Consider the following 18,855-nt stretch of genomic DNA (forward strand, 5'->3'; position numbering starts at 1 on the left):
TTCTTCATCTTCAAAAGAGGGTGATAGTTTGAGTTCAAGTTCTGATTATGATGCTGATGTTGGTCTTGGCACCTCGACAGCCATTAAGCTGATGGCACCTAAAAATATTATGAATAATACCCATGTGTCCCAAGCTCTGGATCGATTGCAACTAACAGACAACAAGGCAACAATGCTGATCGGAGCATTTATTACGGCTTGTGGCGGTGACATAGCAATGTTCTCTCTGTCAAGATCTTCGACAAAGAGAGCCAGGGAAACAAATCGTCTTGAAATTTCCAAGGATATTTCAGAAAAATTTGCAGAAAATAAACCTCAACATGTTGCTATTCATTGGGATGGAAAGCTCACAGAGGATAGATTAGGAAATCGGTATGAGGCTCTGTCAATTGTCCTATCTTGTCATCCTCAATACTCAGAAGGAAAACTACTTGGCATTCAAAAGATGCAAAATGCTGCAGGTCAGACGCAAGCAGAAACCACTTTCAACATAATTGAAAGTTGGAATATAAAAGATGCTGTAACAGCTTTGGCTTTTGACACTACAGCAAGCAACAGCGGCTGGAAGAAGGGTGCAGCAAAGATTCTTGAAGACCTTCTAGGAAGGAAGGTGTTCTACCATGCATGTCGGCACCATGTGTATGAGCTGGTAGTGAAAGACGTTTGGAAATCTTTATTTGGAAAGGCCACAACTGGACCAGAGAATGCATGGTTTGCCCACCTTAAAAGGAACTGGAGCAGTCTTGACAGGGAACAGCAATTCAAGACTCTGACTATTCCTTTATGTTTTGCTGAACGAGCTGCAATGATAGTTGATAAGTTCAAGCTACTGTTGAACAGAAAAGATTTTTTCACACGGGATGACTACAAGCAATGTGTGACTAATGCTCTTGCTCTTCTCGGTGCAGATGAAGATATACGTCATCACAAACCTGGTGCAGCACACCATGCGAGATGGATGGGTACAATTCTGTATGCTCAAAAGATGTTCATATGGGCCGACCAATTAGATTACAAATCTGAAGAAGTTGAACTGCTGCGCCGCTTCAATTTATTTTTGGTTCTCTTTTATATCCCTGCGTGGGTGGATTCAAGCATTGGTCGTGATGCAGCTGGTAATGACTTGAGATTCGTTCAGCACATGTTGAGTTATAAGGAATATGATGAGCAAGTTTCCACAGCTGCTTCACGAAAGCTTTTGAAGCACGACTGGTATATTGTTGAGGAAACCGCTGTATACGCCTTGTTTTCACCGACGGAAAGCAAGGAAACCCGGGAAAATATGGCAAAGGCGCTCCTGCAAGTAGAGCGAACTTCCAGTTTCAGAAGGGGCCCACCCTCATTGAATGCAACTATACAGATCAACAAGGACAGTACGTTGTCTGACCTTATTGGGCCCCAGTCGTGGTACATATTTGAAGTTTTTGAATGCTCTGGGGATTGGCTGCGTCAACCGGTTGATGATTGGCACTTTTCAGATTCATTCAATAAAATGAATTGCTACGTTAGATCTGTCAAAGTCGTTAATGATGCCGCAGAAAGAGGTGTCAAGCTAAGCACAGACTATGCTGCAATCTTGACTGACAATGAACAGCAAAGAGACAGTTTGCTTCAAGCTGTGGAACAGCATAGGAAGATTTTTGGAGACAGCAGGAAGTCTACTCTTATCAAAGGCCAGTGATCTGCAACACTGACCCTGCGATATACTTTTTAATGATGCCTTTTGTAAATAGCATTTTTGCCTTTGTTAAATCTTGAATAAAAAGTGTAATATGCGTTCGTTTTAGAGAGAGACGTCGACTTACCATAACAAGCCATAAGGAGAAATTGACTACTGGTTTGCAATTTATGAGTTACAGTCGTTGTCAACTGGTATGTTTTAGAAGGCTCGAAGGTAGCACGATGCATGAATCTAGTTCATTCTTATCTTAATTGGCCAAGCTCCTGTGCAAGAAGTAACAAAACTGTTATACACAGTGTTCAGGTAGAAAATATATTACTGGATCGTTATGCTGTTGTCGATGGCAGCATTAACAACGTCAATTTACCATATCGCCAATGCCACGAACAGAAATGGCTGCAAACCAACACAACAGAGTAGAACGAAATCGTGACCAGCAATGATCACAAAATCAGTATTTCAGCCAATCAGTAGCTTATTATTACAGGTTCCAACCAATCAAAATTCTAGGTTCGTGATTGCCCGCCCACTTCATCGATTCCCCGCCCACATGCAGACGGCTACTTTCAAACGCTTTGTAAGAAATCTTAACGACGTTCCTGAGAGCTTCTTTCAGGCTTGTTGATGTTTTTAATCAATAATCTATAGAATAAGACATTACAACGCAGCATTTTCGAAATTTTTCAAATTTTGGACAACCCTAGTGTCTATATGTGTTAAGCCATTTGAAAAATTGATAGCACACCGTGGCATGATTTTGAATAAAGTTTGGGGACCACTGCTCTGCTATATATTTGTATAGATTTTCAATCTAAGTCTGCTGCTGGTTTGCATTCACCTAGCTGCTTTGTAGTAAAGTGAGACATTGTTTTGCAGAACAGACAGCGGCCAGAGGAAGGATCCGAATGTAGTTTATGCAGGAATGGTTGATCTGGGCGACACGGCAAATCAAAAAGAGCTCAAAGTGGCGAGATCATTCGCCCATCCACAATATCAGTTTCCGAAAAATGATATAGCTATATTAGAGGTACTGCTTCCAACAGATTTGCTATCGAACAGATATATATATCCAGATTCAAAAAGAAACAATACACTGTGCTGCGTTTGAAAATTAATTTTCAAAGGTCAAGGATGTTTCTAATATCTTTGGATCGGTTTTTCGCGCTGAACCCAAAAATGAAACCAGTTTTTCTCAATCAGGTCAAGTTTTGTTCTCCACGGCATATTCAATTATGCTAGCTTTTGATCAATATTCTGCACAAAAAATCTAATTTCCGTGGTAGCTTGATTGGTTATGCATGTTGTAAATTTTTGCAAGATGCAATTCTTATTTGAATTCAAGGTTTTTGCTTGGACAACCGTTTTAAATACTACTGAAATATAATAACACAGTGGAAATAAAGGCACTTACAACTAACCAACAAATCACAATTTCATTCAATGGCGCTCACTAGCAGAAGAAGGTATAAGTCAAGGGTTCTTGACCCTTTTTCCTCCAGCGCCCCTTTGAAAACTTATCTGACTCTTTCCCCCCCCCCCCATATCGTAAGGACTGTAATAAAGACAATTTATTAGAGGGGGGCCGTAACAGCACTTCGTCAGTCCCCCTAGAAACGATTGGCTTGCGCACCCATAGCGTGATAAACCAAACTTCTGGGGGCTTCGCGGCCAAGAACCCCCGTCGCGTTATTTCCATGGTCAGCAAAGTTTGTGTGGCCTGAACGCCCTATAGGCGTCAAAATTTTCTATAATACATGAATGAATAGGTGGTAATTGCATATATATGTCGCTATAAACTTTTTATCCTCTCAGCCCACGTTATCAGATTTACCACTAGCGCTGAGTGAGCTGTTGTCTTGGAAAATGAAGGACATCACGTAATTAATAATTAAACGTATTTGGGCGTGTCCGTTGGTACAATTACTTCGTTACATGTTGTTATTTTGGTACCTCCAGTCCGCTATATAGTAAAAAGATATTGAAACGCATAAACGTATTAAAATAAAGTAATCACGCATTCAAAATTGGTATTTCTTCACTCGCAAATAATTATGTCTGATGTATGTTATTTGTCCTGTGGGGTGCAGATTGCGACGACGTGATAATTCGGCACGAGCGATTTAAGCACCTATGGACGATTAGACTTATAGGTCTATTCATCTAAGTTTACGGTCACCTCAACATACGAGCAATCCTCTCCGGCTAAGGTTGCGAAGAGGATTGCTCGTGACGATCTTTTGGCAAACTTCTCGGAGTCCCATAGTGGCCAGAACTTCATATGTCTTTGTGCATCATGTCGCGGTAATGGCCGACGCTGAAATGCCTGTTTATACTTTCTATAATTATGCGTATCTTTTCGAGGGGGAGTCGGTAATACATGATGTGTAATTTATGTTCATTCACCGAAAAAATTTAGGGCACCCTTCGAGCTGACCCTCCCACCGCACCCCGATTTGGGGTTTCGGTTGCAGCAGTTTCGGTCCTAGTTACAGGTCAAAGTCCAGTCGATCTTTTCGGGACTTGAGTATTGGAAATATTTCGTGCTTTATTCGCTCTTGAGGAGAACTCGACTAAAATAAACCATACAATAATTGTATGTGGTATATTCAGGGTCAAATCAAGGCTGTTATAACTTATAACAACAATCGGGTACGGTCCCATGCCCTGTGGTTCGAACCATCCTGAATTCACATCTGCGATTGGCAAATAGGGGGAAAATATTGGTATTGGATTTTGTTTTAGTGCTTTATGTGACTAAGTAAGTCAACTGAGAATGGAAGGCATATAGCTGCTCGGATTGAATTTTTAACTGTACCCAGTTATTAATTTTAACATGAATGTATTCCAAACAAAACAACTCATATCATATAACGCTCATGTGAGGTTGTGGACCAGAACAATAGATAATATCATCCTTTAGCATGATACGATGAAGAAATATTATGACGATTTAATTTTGTAACTCTCAAATACAAGTATATTTAGTTATTTTTCATTTCGTGCACAAAGCTTCGAAACATATTTATGTACAAGGGGCTCTCACTCTCAAAAGTGAGATACAGTGCCTCCTTCTTCGATTTCCACACGCTGTGCGCTGCAGGATATAAGGGCTAGTTCGAAAAATTTTGTTGAAAATAACCCTAGCAAGCGTGACGGCAGTGTTTTACGGGGAAATTGGCGATCTGCAAGTACGCGCAAATAATTTTACATGAATTATAATAACCCACCATATTTATGAAAACATATGTAGAAAATATCGTCGCGTAGCGTGACTAAATATTTCGGGATTTGACATGTTTGTGGAATGTTTATTTGCTCTGAATAGTCATTGGGGATCAGACATGGGGTAATCGCGATTACTAATCGTAATCGATTACGACGATTACAGCATTTTCCAGTAATCGTAATCGCAATCGATTACAGTCGAAAAAATTCCGAAGTAATCGTAATGTAATCGACTAGCCTACTTCCCATATATAATCGATTTCTCTGTGAAAGAACGATTACTTTTTATTTGTACAAGGACTATGACATATGAACATTCGTGAACAAGGAAGAGATATTATACCAGGTTCGTGATAGCACAAACGTCTGATTTTCAAACGCCACTGCTCATTATTACGTCAGAAGCAGCCTATTAGCTTTGCGCGTCATTGCGTAAGAAGTATCCACAGTAAATAGATATTCGATGTAAGTACGTCGTACATTAGCGTGATTGCAAGAACACCCGCCGTGCTGTGTATCAGGTTATCAACACGTTCCACACGCCACTACCTCGCAGCAGTAAAAATCAACAACTGGTGATATATATATATCATAACCGAGCCGTTTTTGCCGTTTCTCGTAACTGCAGCTTGCAGTACAATCAGAGGTGGTCAGTAACGAAGTACTTCTACTTTTTCGAAGTACTCAAGTAGTTTTCCTCTACTTCTGGTACTTACTCAAGTAGATCTGATTTTCGCTACTTCTACTTCTACTTCGTAATATTTTGTGATCTACTTACTTACTTTTCGCTATTTTCAGTTTGTCAAGTAGAAGTAGTTCAATCTTCCAATCAGGAAGATAGCATGAGGAATTTCGGGGCTGTTTTCACTGGGTATCAACATTTAATTTTCATAAAAGTTTAGTAAAGCCCAGAATATTCGTCGCGCTTCGCGCGCAGTGCTGGATACGGAGTGACCAGTATGATTTCACGAAAGTATCGGTGAATATAATTCTGGTAGAGGGTTGGCGTGATTCCGTTTACACCCCATTGTCGCTCTTCGTCCATATCGAATAATTCATCACAGTATATATGGCTCATCATAACGTTTGAAACTGATGTTTCGCAATCTAGCATTTACTTGTCATATAGTAATCTAGCACGTCCATGGCGTGTCCAAATCTGGAAAACTGGACTCTGACTTTTTTTAGATTCAGAGCTGTTTTAGCATACCACCTTTCAAAGTTTCTGAACTAAAAACATGAAATACATGTTCTGCTTTTAGAAGTAGTATTTATATTTCACTTTCAATTCCCAGTATGATATACTTTGAGTTATAATTATTATCAGTTCTTTTGTCTGGATAATATACGTGTTGAAGTATAAAAGCAAGCATAGTAATGCCTTTAATTTCTAAAAATAAAGCTACACAATATGGCATTTGTACGGTCCACCATATTTATTATTAACGTTTACTAATCGCGCAAAGTGTTGACACCGTATCCTATACAACTTCTCCGTATTGCTCTACGACTAAACTACGGGCCTTATAATATGGGGAATGGCGTGATACCATGCTATTTTCTAAAACGTGCTGTTCGAGAAAACAGAGGATTAGCATCGCATTTCCATATCAATACTATCATTTTCATCCTATGATGTGGACGAATACTTATGCTATCGAAAATCGGATACCTGCTGGTATGCATCAATATGAATCAAGCTCGTCACTTATCGCATAGCTCAATTTGCACCTTTTTACAATCCATGTGAATGAATTAGGATCGTTTTCATAACTACTTACTTACTTGAGTACTTTTAAAGTCAATCAATTCTACTTCTACTTCAAGTAGTTTTAGGTTGCTTAAGGAAGAAGTACTTCTACTCGTACTTGAGTAGATGTTTTCGTCGCTACTTCTACTTCTACTTGAGTAGATTTCTTGACTACTTTGACCACCTCTGAGTACAATATCTGTATTAAGTTGAAGGCAGAATTTTATGTTCGCTTCATCATATTCTTATATGACTCTACTTGAAACGAGTGCCAATCGTTATTTCACAATTAGTTTCTCAACATTGGGACCTGCCGCTTATATATCATGTTGGCGTGGGTTGTAGCTGGAAGCAGGACCAATATAGCAATTCGTACCCCAGTCCAGACGTCGGTGGTAATCCCAAGTTGAATTTCGTCTATAATATTAGTAATTGCATTAATTTTTAATCCTCTCTCAGCCCCCGATGGTCAGATTTACCTGTAGAGGTTGTTCGTCTGACGTAATCATGGTGGTTGTCATTTAGACCAGGCGGATTTTCTACGGGATTCCGTATCTGCCGACTTGTAGCACGGCCCACTTCAAGGCTTTTTGTAAGACACCGCTTACGCGGATGAGGCGGCGAGGATGAGCATAGATAAACCTCTAACACTTTGGTAGGATTTCTGAAGTCGACCTCGGTCAGACTCGAACCCGCAACCCATCGGTGTTGCAGCCGTGGATTATACCACTATACGCTATCTCGCCACACAACTACACCTACCTGCAGAGCTGCGGGCACGTAATTCATAATTATAATCGCTGGTATCTTGTCATAATTACTTTAGTGTATGTTGTTAATTCGTGACCTTCGGTTTGTTATATAATCAAAAGATATTGTAGTGGCTCAAACGCAGCAGATTAAAAGTAAAACTTTCGTGAGACGTACGAACTAATTGTCATGTCTTTTATCTGACTGCATGTCTAGCAACTCAAGTTCTAAATTACTAGGGTCAGTGGCCTCATTAACTACAATAGGACTTAAAAACAATTTCATCATGGGCAAAAAAGCATTCATTCCGTCAATGCCGCCGTTGTACTTAACAATCAAGTCAAATGATCCATTGGTTTGATGGTCATGTAGCGTTGTAAAACGTGTTGTAACATCACCTGTACTTAATTAAATCTATAACTGAGCAGACTTAGATTTAAGTGCCGATCCAAACGCATTTGAGTGTGAGGCAGAGTTGAATCAATTGTAATTTGTAATTGAGCTGAACGTAATCAATTACATTTTTTCATGTAATTGTAATTGTAATTGTAATTGAAGCATTTCTATTTTGTGTAATTGTAATTGTAATTGTAATTTGATCAAAATGTTGCTCAATTACAATCTCAATTACATTTTCATGGAAACCTGACAATCACAACATAAAATAATCAATTAATCAATCAATCATTTATTCGTCGCACCAGTGAAAATCCGGTGCGAACTAGGATGGCGACGAGGGGCCTTGAGGCCTACGTAAACCAGTGTTGAGATCAAGCCACTACCTTCGAGTCACGAGTCAATTCGAGTCATTCCACATTCCACACAAGTCAAGTCAATCGATTTTCGAAGGTGACTCGAGTCAAGTCAAGTCAATCGATTTTCGAAGGTGACTCGAGTCAAGTCAAGTCAGTCGATTTTCGGAGGTGACTCGAGTCAAGTCACAATTCAAGTCAAATTGCCTTTTCGAGCTATGAGTCGTGATTACGTCATTGTGTTTTGCTAGCTGTCTGAAATACAGATTGAGTGGTCATTGATTTTGAACCGATGAACGAATATAGAGTTAAATATACACGCAGGTAACGCGCTGTATCGCTCTCGTATAAGTAGAACTGATAAACTACCTAAGTAATTGCACAGCCTCAGTTTATAGTTACCAGCCAAAATAGAGAATAGAGAAACGAATTGATAAGAAGCAATACATTACCCTTTCACAAATTGATATGATACAATTCGAGCCTGCGCCAATGGTTGAGGACTATGTAAACTATTTGCGAGTTCAATTTCAATAAAACAAGAGGTTTGGTTAAGTTAACAACACAAAACGGTTTACGACAATGTATGCTGTCAGCTTCGGTCACTTCATTTGCGATCAATCTATTTGTGAGAGAATAATGGAGGCTGAACGCACGATCATTGAATGACTGGTCGCTCTCACGGGTTACACCAGCGTTGCGCGAACAATCCGAACATGTGTAAGATACAGTGATTTTTATCGACACCGATTACTTGATGACTTGAAATTGACTCGTGAATTTTGCTCCGAGTCACGAGTCAATCCACATTTCTGATACGCCGAGTCAAGTCAAGTCATTTTAGCAAAGTGACTCGAGTCAAGTCAAGTCATACGAAACAGTGATTCGAGTCATCCCAACGCTGTAGTAAAAAGTCACCACATGTAATAATTAGCCTATTTACATCGGTGTTCTATGAGTGCTGCGTTATAACTAGATAATTCAGTCACGCTAAACTGTTTCGCATAGTTCAGTAGCAAGAGAAATCTTTGTGAATTACAATATAGGCTAAACCAGTGGTTCTCAAACTGGGGGCGTCCCCCTTGGGCGGCGTGAAAGCATCTCAACGGGGCGCGACGCTCCAGTGAGCTGAATTCTTTTTCGCGTTTGGCCCGATTCACCTCCGTTTTATGGTTATTGCTCGGTGTATAGTCCGAATTTCGTATTGGAGAATTCTCTCATCAACAGTCATTGATAACCTTCCATACCATCAAACTATATGTAAGGATTGCTAACTTTCTGGTTTCATTGTGTGCTATAACGATAAGGATGGCACGAAATAATCACTGTCAAAAAGGGGGGGCGTCTAAAAAAGTTTGAGAACCAGTGGGCTGAGCTAAATCTTAATATTTCAAAGATGGTTGAACAGCAAATAAACTATTCTGAAACCTGTGCTGAACCCGCACGGTCAAAGTTTTTTTTCTTCAATCTCTGACCAGTACAGAGGTTTGTTACAACAATAGCAAAAAAATTTCAAGTTTCCAACTAAGGCTTCATCAAATTTGATCACGCATTTGTAGAGATGTTATCCCAATCTTACCTCCAATCTTGGCCAAATTTACTGGGGCCAGAAACTTTTCGCACCCTAATGTTCATCAAATGCAATCCAACAGTTTCCGAGAAAGTGAAAATGTAAATGCAAACCAAAATATTGTAATTCTTAGTTATCAGGAGGTTCTTTCCTTTTGCATTTATTTTAATTTTACGCACCTTATCGGTATCATCCTTGTCGCTGACGCCTTACCAATTACATTTCATTATCCTGACTCAGCTCTGAGTAACCTAATCGTTTGATTACATTTCATTGCCTGTCCTGTAGCCTATTCGCTATTAGTCGCTCAAACCTTTGGTTCTTAACAGTCGCTTGAAACATTTTTCTGTGCTTGTAGTTTTCAGTACTCATGATTAGGAATAGTTCGAATACGTTCCAGTTTTTTTTTAATTGAAGGGTATTCTGCATATCAGGAATGACAAATGAATAGTTTGAGATTGTTGCTAATTACGTCGCTACGGTTGTTAAAGAACACCTCTTTACTGAATCAATTACCTGTTTAAAAGTAATTGTAATTGTAATTATATTTGTAATTATTACATATTTAACAGTAATTGTAATTGTAATTGTAATTTGATATTTTCAGCATTGAATAATTGTAATTGTAATGTAATTGACTCATGTAAGGAAGTAATCGTAATTATAATTGTAATTGAATTAAAATATAGTAATTGATCCAACTCTGGTGTGAGGATACTTTTTGACGTGAGTTGAATAACGAAATCGTTGCTTAGTAGAGAATCGCTACTCGACAGCCAAGGAATTGGTCTTCACCCTTATTTATAAACTCCAGATTCCAAGCCAAGCAAGTGTAATTTTTGAATTATTTTTTTTTTGTTATAGATTGATTTTTTATTATTTTTGTTGGGTTTTCCAACGTCAATGGGAGCCGCAAGTAGGCTAGCTGGTAGCCGCGGTTGGGAATCACTGATCTAGACAGGATTTTCAAGTTAATTAGATCCCTCGAAAATACTCTATAACTTAAGTTTGTTTCCTAAATAATTTTTGAGTCCACTTCGATCTCGCTCTCCACCCTATTGGGAGATTTGGGGTGAGGCAGTTATGGCCCTGACAAGAACGCAAATCGTGGGGCGCGATAAATTGACCTCTTTAAAAATGGGCAATGGGTACATTATGACGTAACAAGCAAATGACGAATCTTTTTTAAAAGGAGTTTGTTATCTCATTCGGCCTTTTCGGCGCAATCCATATATTGTCTTCCAGCATAGCTTCCAAGATGCAAAATAAATGTAATCGTGAGTAATCGTGATTACTTTTCCAATGTAATCGTAATCGTAATCGACTACTTCCTGATTTTGCTGTAATCGTAATCGTAATCGTAATCTCGTCATTAAGAAGTAATCGTAATCGCAATCGATTACATTCATGAAGTAATCACCCGATGTCTGTTAGGGATATGCCCTACTACTGCATCATCTACCACCAAACCATTTTTTTCAGCGCTCCCCATATCGCCCTCCTGATCCCATCGCCCGGCATATCTCCCTCCCGAGCGTTACCGTCCCCTTCAAAATCGTCAGCGCCCCTTGGGGGGCGCTGGAGGCAAGGTTAAGAACCACTGGTATAAGTTGATATGTTACATTTTAGACACGTAAATACTTTTAACATCACAAATGTGTTTTACATGCAAGATCCTTGTCAACATCAATGTGGGAAGTGTGAAATGAAAACGAAGTATTCAAAATAGCTTAACAAAGAAAGCGTTGTGCGGCTCATGATGATAAATTAAACTGCCACTGATACTAATATTCCGACGATAAATACAATAAGAATATGTGATGTAAATGATTTATGCTGACAATAAATGTCGCTTCAAAGATTTCCTTCTATGTGTGGAGGTATGTGGATCCCTCTTTAAGCACCAGCGGTAATCTGCAAACATGTTTAAGTCCATGTATCCTTGATACCTTTCTTCCATCTGGCGAAAGTCTTTGTGGAATCCCCCTCCTTGTTATTTGATGTAATCACCACAGTTGATTGGGAAAGTAATCCTAATGAGAAGTCAGAAAGTGCATTTTCACAGAAATCAGGGCTCAAAGCGATTGAAAGCTTTCAAGCAGCCCTTTGACCTGTGCTTCATAATAAGGGCTTCAATGCTTTCCGGGGAAGTTTAAAATGACTACTCGAAAAGCTGCCCATGGTCATTTTTCTTCTGCTCCCATGTGTGCAGTGAAACCTTCGTCATTGATCACTTCACAGATCGGTGGCCTATCCACTAAGGTGATAATTATCCTGAAACGTCTTTACAGTACAGCATAGGGCAGTGGTTCTCAAACTTTTTTAGACACGACCCCATTTTTGATAGTGAAAAATTCCGTGCCCCTTCTCTTGATATTACGAAATATCAAAGAGAGAAATCAGATTGCTAGTAATCGCAACGTATTGCTTGATGGCATTGAAGGTTATGGCTATTGAGGAGAGAATTCTCAAATATGAAATTCGGACAACAGACTATAGATAATAGATATACCATGAGCTGGACGTAAATCAGTTACCAGCGGCTTCGCTCCACTGCTATAGGAAATGGGTTTCGTCATAATAGAAATATTTTCTGGACTTTTCATCAAAGCATCATTGCTAAATCTTTTTTCATGACGTCACACATCTCAATCGCATAACGCTGAAATCTGCACTTTTCGAAAAGTCAAATGCAATTTGCCAAAAATCTAGACCTAATTGAAGAAAACGGATAACAGTTTTGGATTCAGCAGCAAAAAGTACACCAAGAACCATGAATACTTTAGTAACCTTAAAATTAACGCAGCACAGTGTTATTTATGATTTGTCAACATCGTTTACTCAAAAATTCGTTTTCCTACTATATAATTTAGACACCCATCAAAAAGTTGTTTTTATAACTACTAACTTCTACGACGTTTTTTTACACTGGCAAATCTAGATTTTAAGTGCAGATGTACCACCTTCAACACGCAAAGATGTGCTCCCTGCACTTAACAAAGTAATAAGTGTACGGATATAAGTACCACTGTGATTGTGGCTACGTAGGAAGAACGTCAAAGCGTCTGCAGGAACGCAAAAATCGGCATGTCCCCAGGTTTATCAGAACACGTGCATCAGGCTTGGTGAGAAGCTCACCCTTAACTAATCCGCTTAAGCTTGATGCTGACAGATCAAAGGCCATTAATTCCGCCATCGGCAAACATCTATTAGATAATCCGATTTGTGCGAATAATTATCGAGACGACAGATTTCGCGTCGTTGAGAGGGGCTGTTCACACTTCCATTTGTGTGCCTTGGAGTCGACTTTTATCAAAATACACCAACCCAAACTCTGTCAACAAAAGGAGTTCGTGTACCACCTGAAAATAGTACATTGAACGCTCTCTCGTTTGAAATTTCATGCTGGTGACGTCATATATTGTGATACGATTGTTGATATACAATGTTCTTTCCAATTCTCTACTAGTTGCTGACGATTACCCATGACGAGTGTCAGACGAAAATATTCGGGTTTATTTCAACATGAATATACTATTCAATTGTATATTGAAGTTCTGTACCTCCAAGAAGCTCTTCAAATAAACCTTTCTCAATGTTCGAAGTGAAATTACTAATTTTCAGCAGCACTGTTATTTTATCGATAATTACCTTGTTTAAAAGACCTTGATTTTGGCCTGTTTACCTGCAGGATAAATTACGGACAGTGCGCCTAGTACATAGTTTGAATTGCAATATCTGTAGTGACTATATAGTGCCAGGCGTTGACAAAGACACACTTTGATGGCGGTAAAGTTTACTCGAATTGAAATGTTCACCGTTCATTTTGCAACGAATCCTTTATATGTAAACGACCCTCTCTTTTTACCATCCAGCTTAAAGAAGAGATTCAATACAACCTGTACATGCGTCCGATTTGTTTGCCGCATGGTGAAAAACCGCCTTACGATACAACATGCATTGCGATGGGCTGGGGAGTCAGTGAGTGTCTAGGACAACTCGCTAAATAAGATAAACTGGCTAGAGCTAGAATCGGGTAGATTTCCCGAAGAGCTCTCGAGTAGTTATGTACACTACACAACACAACTCAATTTGTACACTTAGTATTTTGTAAAGAAGAGCTGATATGTTATATGCTTGTGCCACTTTCATGAGTGAAAGTGTGTATATGCGATATAGCCCAGGGTTGTAATGACTTGAGTACAGAGGTGGTCAGTAACGAATTACTTCTACTTTTTGAAGTACTTGAAGTAGATTTTGCCTACTCACACTACTTTTTAAGTAGTTATGATTTTAAACTACTTCTACTTCTACTTGACAGTTTTCAGTTTTGTAGGCAAAATAGGCGTAGAATGCCTACTTACTTGCTTACTTATCAACCACCACTCCTACTTCTACTTGAGTAGAAATTTCGGCGTTACTTCTACTTCTACTTGAGTAGCGAAGATGACTACATTGACCACCTCTGCTTGAGTAATGACTCGACTTGAATCTGACTCGAATAGCGATTTTTTGATGACTCGACTTGACTCTTTTTTTTTCAAATATGTAAAATGAGTCAACTTGACTCGAGTTAATTTTTGAACTCGAGTCATAGTGCATGACTCAAACCAAGCCATATGACTCGAGACCAGTACGGCACAGGCAAACATTTCATTGTAACTTTGAATAATAGTTAAGTTGTCACACTATTGGGATTTGGTCTATCGGTCCTGATACTTGGAAAATAGGGCCAAAAACTGTTACGACTGAGGAAAATGATAATATTTTGAATGCGAGCCATTCTTGATCACTGGAGCACAGTTGAAAAATTTGGGTTGAACCAAATTGAACTGAGAACTGAACAGTGAACATAATGACTTGCACTCGGACTTGAGTCAAAACACTATGACTCGGACTGGACCCTCTATTAGGCGACTTGGACTCGGACTTGACTCGGTGATGAATTGAAGATGGCTCGACTTGACTCGACTTAAAACTATAAAAGTGAGCGTGACTTGGTCACAACCCGTGTATAGCTGCTTCGTCACGGCAACTGAATATAATTCTGTAAATTGCTCATGTTTGTGGTTTCGCTACACAATTTCGAAATAAGCCACTACTGCAAGTCCGGTATACGACACCTCGTCCAAATCCGTCCTAATCTACTTTTTGTAATTACTCGAGTTCTTTTCACATTTTTCGTTTTCTATTTAAAGTAGTTTTGCCACCTCTTGAAAATCGCCGCTGCTGCTTGTAATTGAGTAGAAATTCATGATGGTACTTTTACTTGAGTACCAAAGCGAACTGCTTCGACTACCTTTAGTTATGAGTAGGGTCGGACATACTGATTCGAGTACTCGAAGATCTCAAGCGAGTATTGATGCTCATGAATCAAGTCGAACAGTGGGAGACGATTTATTGGAGTACTGAAATATTGCCTCTAAGAGGTAATTTGTTGACGAGAATTATAGTTTTGATACTATTTCCCACTGTCGAAACCTGAAAACCACGATCTGCCGTATTGCAGCATACGAAACATGTAGTACAAAGCTACTTACGTTAGTGGGAATGATATAACTGATGTATATTATTATTTTTATTATTATTAATACACACAACAGTGGTGCTTATAGCCCGATTAGGGCTTTGTGCTCCACGATATCACATTTTATCACACAGTTCAATGCATTTCTTCATGTTCAATTGCTCGCGTGCTCTTTCAGTAGTCTCTATATCTTCAAGGCTTTCATCGGTTCTTTATCGTCGACTTATAGCTCGACCCACTGTCATATCTGGGATTTTAAGTCACCGCAATTGCAGTGAGGTCGGCGATGGGGAGCCCATATGACCTCCGACACATAGAAGTTCATCCGAACCGGGATTCGAACCACTACCATTGGTGTCGTGGTGCTGGTGCTTAACCGACTACGCCACTCGCTTCCCCAACTGATGTATATATGTGGTGATCAACTCACAGCATTGTCCCAAAGTGAAATGAAAGAGGTGTGGTCGAAAAAATACCAAAACATTTTCAATGTCTTCTAGAACCGGCATTATTTTCTTTGTGGCCGCATAAAAGGTACATGTATGAAATTTCGGTCCATACGAACACGTCATAATGAGTGATACCCGACTCCGCTACAGAAGACTAATATAAAATCTAGGATCGAATTACGAGGTTACTCAAGTCTGTACGGACCCAGTTATGAGCTCGTGCCGTCGTGCGCCGCGTCAATTTGCTAATGAGGTTTAGAATGGATTTTCAGCTATCAGCGTATCTTACACTAGCGATTTGGCAACTTGGCTTTGAATTTACCCGAAAATTCTTATATACGCTTTGCATGCAGTTTGGTGTTCGAAGCTCGATCCGTTTGTCTCTAACACGATTTCGTTCTTTCTTGCGTAGGTGTCAACGGCGTTAGAGCGGTCACTAAAGTTTTGCAAAATGTCGACATCAAGGTATTGGACCCAGACGTATGCATACACGGATATCTCAACTCCACATCAGATATGGGTGCGATTTTGCAAACGAGGCCGGCGATGTTGTGTGCGGGTGATTTGAAGAATGAAAAGGACAGCTGTTCGGTGAGTTGTATACAAGTTTGTATGCAACCGAAAGGTACTTCATAGCGTAGGGGTGTTGTTAGGGCATATGAATCGCGAATGGTTAGAATTAGGGCGGCGGTCTTGCTCAAGTAACTAGTTTGAAAAAGTACATGTATTCGATTGAAGCTTCTAACTTTAAAGATTGCAGAATGGATTTTCACGACTAACGCAAAACCAGAGGTGGTCAGTAACGAAGTACTTCTACTTTTTGGAGGTACTCAAGTAGTTTTACTCTACTTCTGGTACTTACTCAAGTAGGTCTGATTTTTCTACTTCCACTTCGTAATATTTTGTGATCTACTTACTTACTATTCGCTATTTTCAGTTTGTCAAGTAGAAGTAGTTTAATCCCCCAATAAAAAATATAGCCGAAGGAATTTCGGGGCTGTTTTCGCCTAGCACCAACATTTAATTTTCATAAAAGTGATGTAATACCCAAAATTTTCGTTGCGCTTCGCGCATAGTAGATATGGAGCGGAAAATATGTTTTAACGAAAGTATCGCTAAATATAACATAGATACCGGGTTGCGTTGACACCGCATTGTCGCCTAAACCAAATATTTCATCACAGTAAGTATGGCCCCATAACGTTTGAAACTACCGTTTCGCAATCTAGGAATTACCTTTTATACCTAGCTGCCCATGACGTATCCTAATCTGGAAAAGTGGACTTTGACTTTTGTAACGTGAGACCTGTTTTAGCAGACCACCGTTGAAACTTTCTGGACAAAAGACATGAAATATATTTTCCGCTTTTTAGAAGTAGTATTTGTATTTTTCTTTCAATTACGAGTAATATACGTTGAGTTATAATTATAGTTTAAGTTCTTTTGTCTGGAGAGCATACATGATGAAGTATAAAAGCAAGTGTAGTAATGCCTTATATTTTCCGAAAATAAAGCTATACACTCTATGACATTTTTACTGCCTGCCCTATTTTTAATAAATGTATATATATACGTTGCAAAGTGTTAAAGCCGTATCCGACACAACTTCTTCGTATTGCTCTTCGACTGAACTAGTGGCCTTATAATATGGGGGAGGGTGCCATGCCATGATATTCTCTAGATGGGGTGTTCGAGTAAACAAAGGATTAGTATCGCTTTCCATATCAATATTCAATACCATCATTTACATCCCATGATGTGGACGATTGCTTACTCTGTCAAAAATTGACACCTCCTGGGATGCATCAAAATGAATCAAGCTCTCTACACCTTTCGCATACCTCAATTTGCAGCCTTTGACAGTTCATGCGAACGAATTACCATCGTTTTCATAACTACTTACTTACTCGAGTAGATTTAAAGTCAGTCAATTCTACTTCTACTTCAAGTAGTTTTAGGCTGCTCATGTAAGAAGTACTTCTACTCGTACTTGAGTAGAATTTTTCATCACTACTTTTACTTCTACTCCAGTAGCTTTCTTGACTACTTTGACCACCTCTGCATTTAATATTCATAAAAGTCAAGTGAAGCCAGAAATTTTGATGCGCTTCGCGCATAGTTGTGATGGAGTGACAAATATGTTTTCACGAAAGTATCAATGAATATAATTTAGGTACCGGATTACTTGGTTCCTCTCACACCGCATTGTCGATCATATCAAATATTTAATCACAGTAAATATATCCCACCACAACGCTTGAAACTACCGTTTCGCAATCTAGCAATTACCTCTCATATCGTATAATCTAGCAGCCTATTACGTGTCTTGCTAATCTGGAAAATCCAGCTTTTTTGAACGGTACACCTGTTTTAGCAGATCACCTGTTAAGCTTAAGGACAAAAGACATGAAATATATTTTTCGCGTTTTAGAAGTATTTCACTTTCAATACCGAGTATTATACTTTGAGTTCTAATTACTTTCAGTTCTTTTGTCTGCAGAACATACATGTTGAAGCATAAAAGCAAGTGTAATGCCTCTATTTTCCGAAAATAAAGCTACACTAAATATAACTTTTACGATCCACAATATTTGTCATTAACGTATACTAATCGCGCAAAGTGATGAAACCGTATCCGATACAACTTCTACGTATTGCTCCTCGCCTGAACTTGGGGTCTTATAATATGGGGTAGGGCGCCAGGCCATGATATTTTCTAAAAACGGGGTCTTCTAGTCAACAAAGCGTTGGTATCGCAATTTCATATGAATGCTATAATTTTGCACCCCATGATGCGAAACAATGCTTATTCTATCGAATCTCCTGGGATGCATCAATACGAGTCAAGCTCTCTGCACCTGCATCATGGCTCATTTCGCAGCTTTTGACTGTCCTTGCGAACGAATTAACACTGTTTTCAAAACTACTTACTTACTTGAGTAGATTTAAAGTCAGTCAATTCTACTTCTAATTCAAGTAGTTTCAGGTGGCTTATTAAAGAAGTACTTCTACTCGTACTTGAGTAGATTTTTTCGTCGCTACTTCTACTTCTACTTGTGTAGCTCTCTTGACTACTTTGACCACATCTGCACAAAACAACTAATAACACAGCAAATTGGTTCCATTTACAAATGTTACATTTAGTAATAAC

The 18,855-nt window shown here is 39.2% G+C and overlaps 1 protein-coding gene across 2 annotated transcripts in view; it reads left to right on the forward strand.

The window, feature by feature from the left end:
* The window catches only part of LOC145451719 (uncharacterized), a 190,919-nt gene that overhangs the window by 169,102 nt on the left and 2,962 nt on the right, over positions 1-18,855 (forward strand). For both annotated transcript variants that reach the window (XM_080329965.1, XM_080329964.1), the window contains exons 9-11: positions 2,558-2,708; positions 13,604-13,709; positions 16,117-16,295. In XM_080329965.1, coding sequence (XP_080186091.1) covers positions 2,558-2,708; positions 13,604-13,709; positions 16,117-16,295 — 436 coding nt within the window. The remainder of the gene's footprint in view (positions 1-2,557; positions 2,709-13,603; positions 13,710-16,116; positions 16,296-18,855) is intronic.

Source organism: Botryllus schlosseri, chromosome 12, assembly GCF_051294905.1.
Source record: "Botryllus schlosseri isolate E-star chromosome 12, Bs_hap1, whole genome shotgun sequence".
Taxonomy (NCBI): Eukaryota; Metazoa; Chordata; class Ascidiacea; order Stolidobranchia; family Styelidae; genus Botryllus; species Botryllus schlosseri.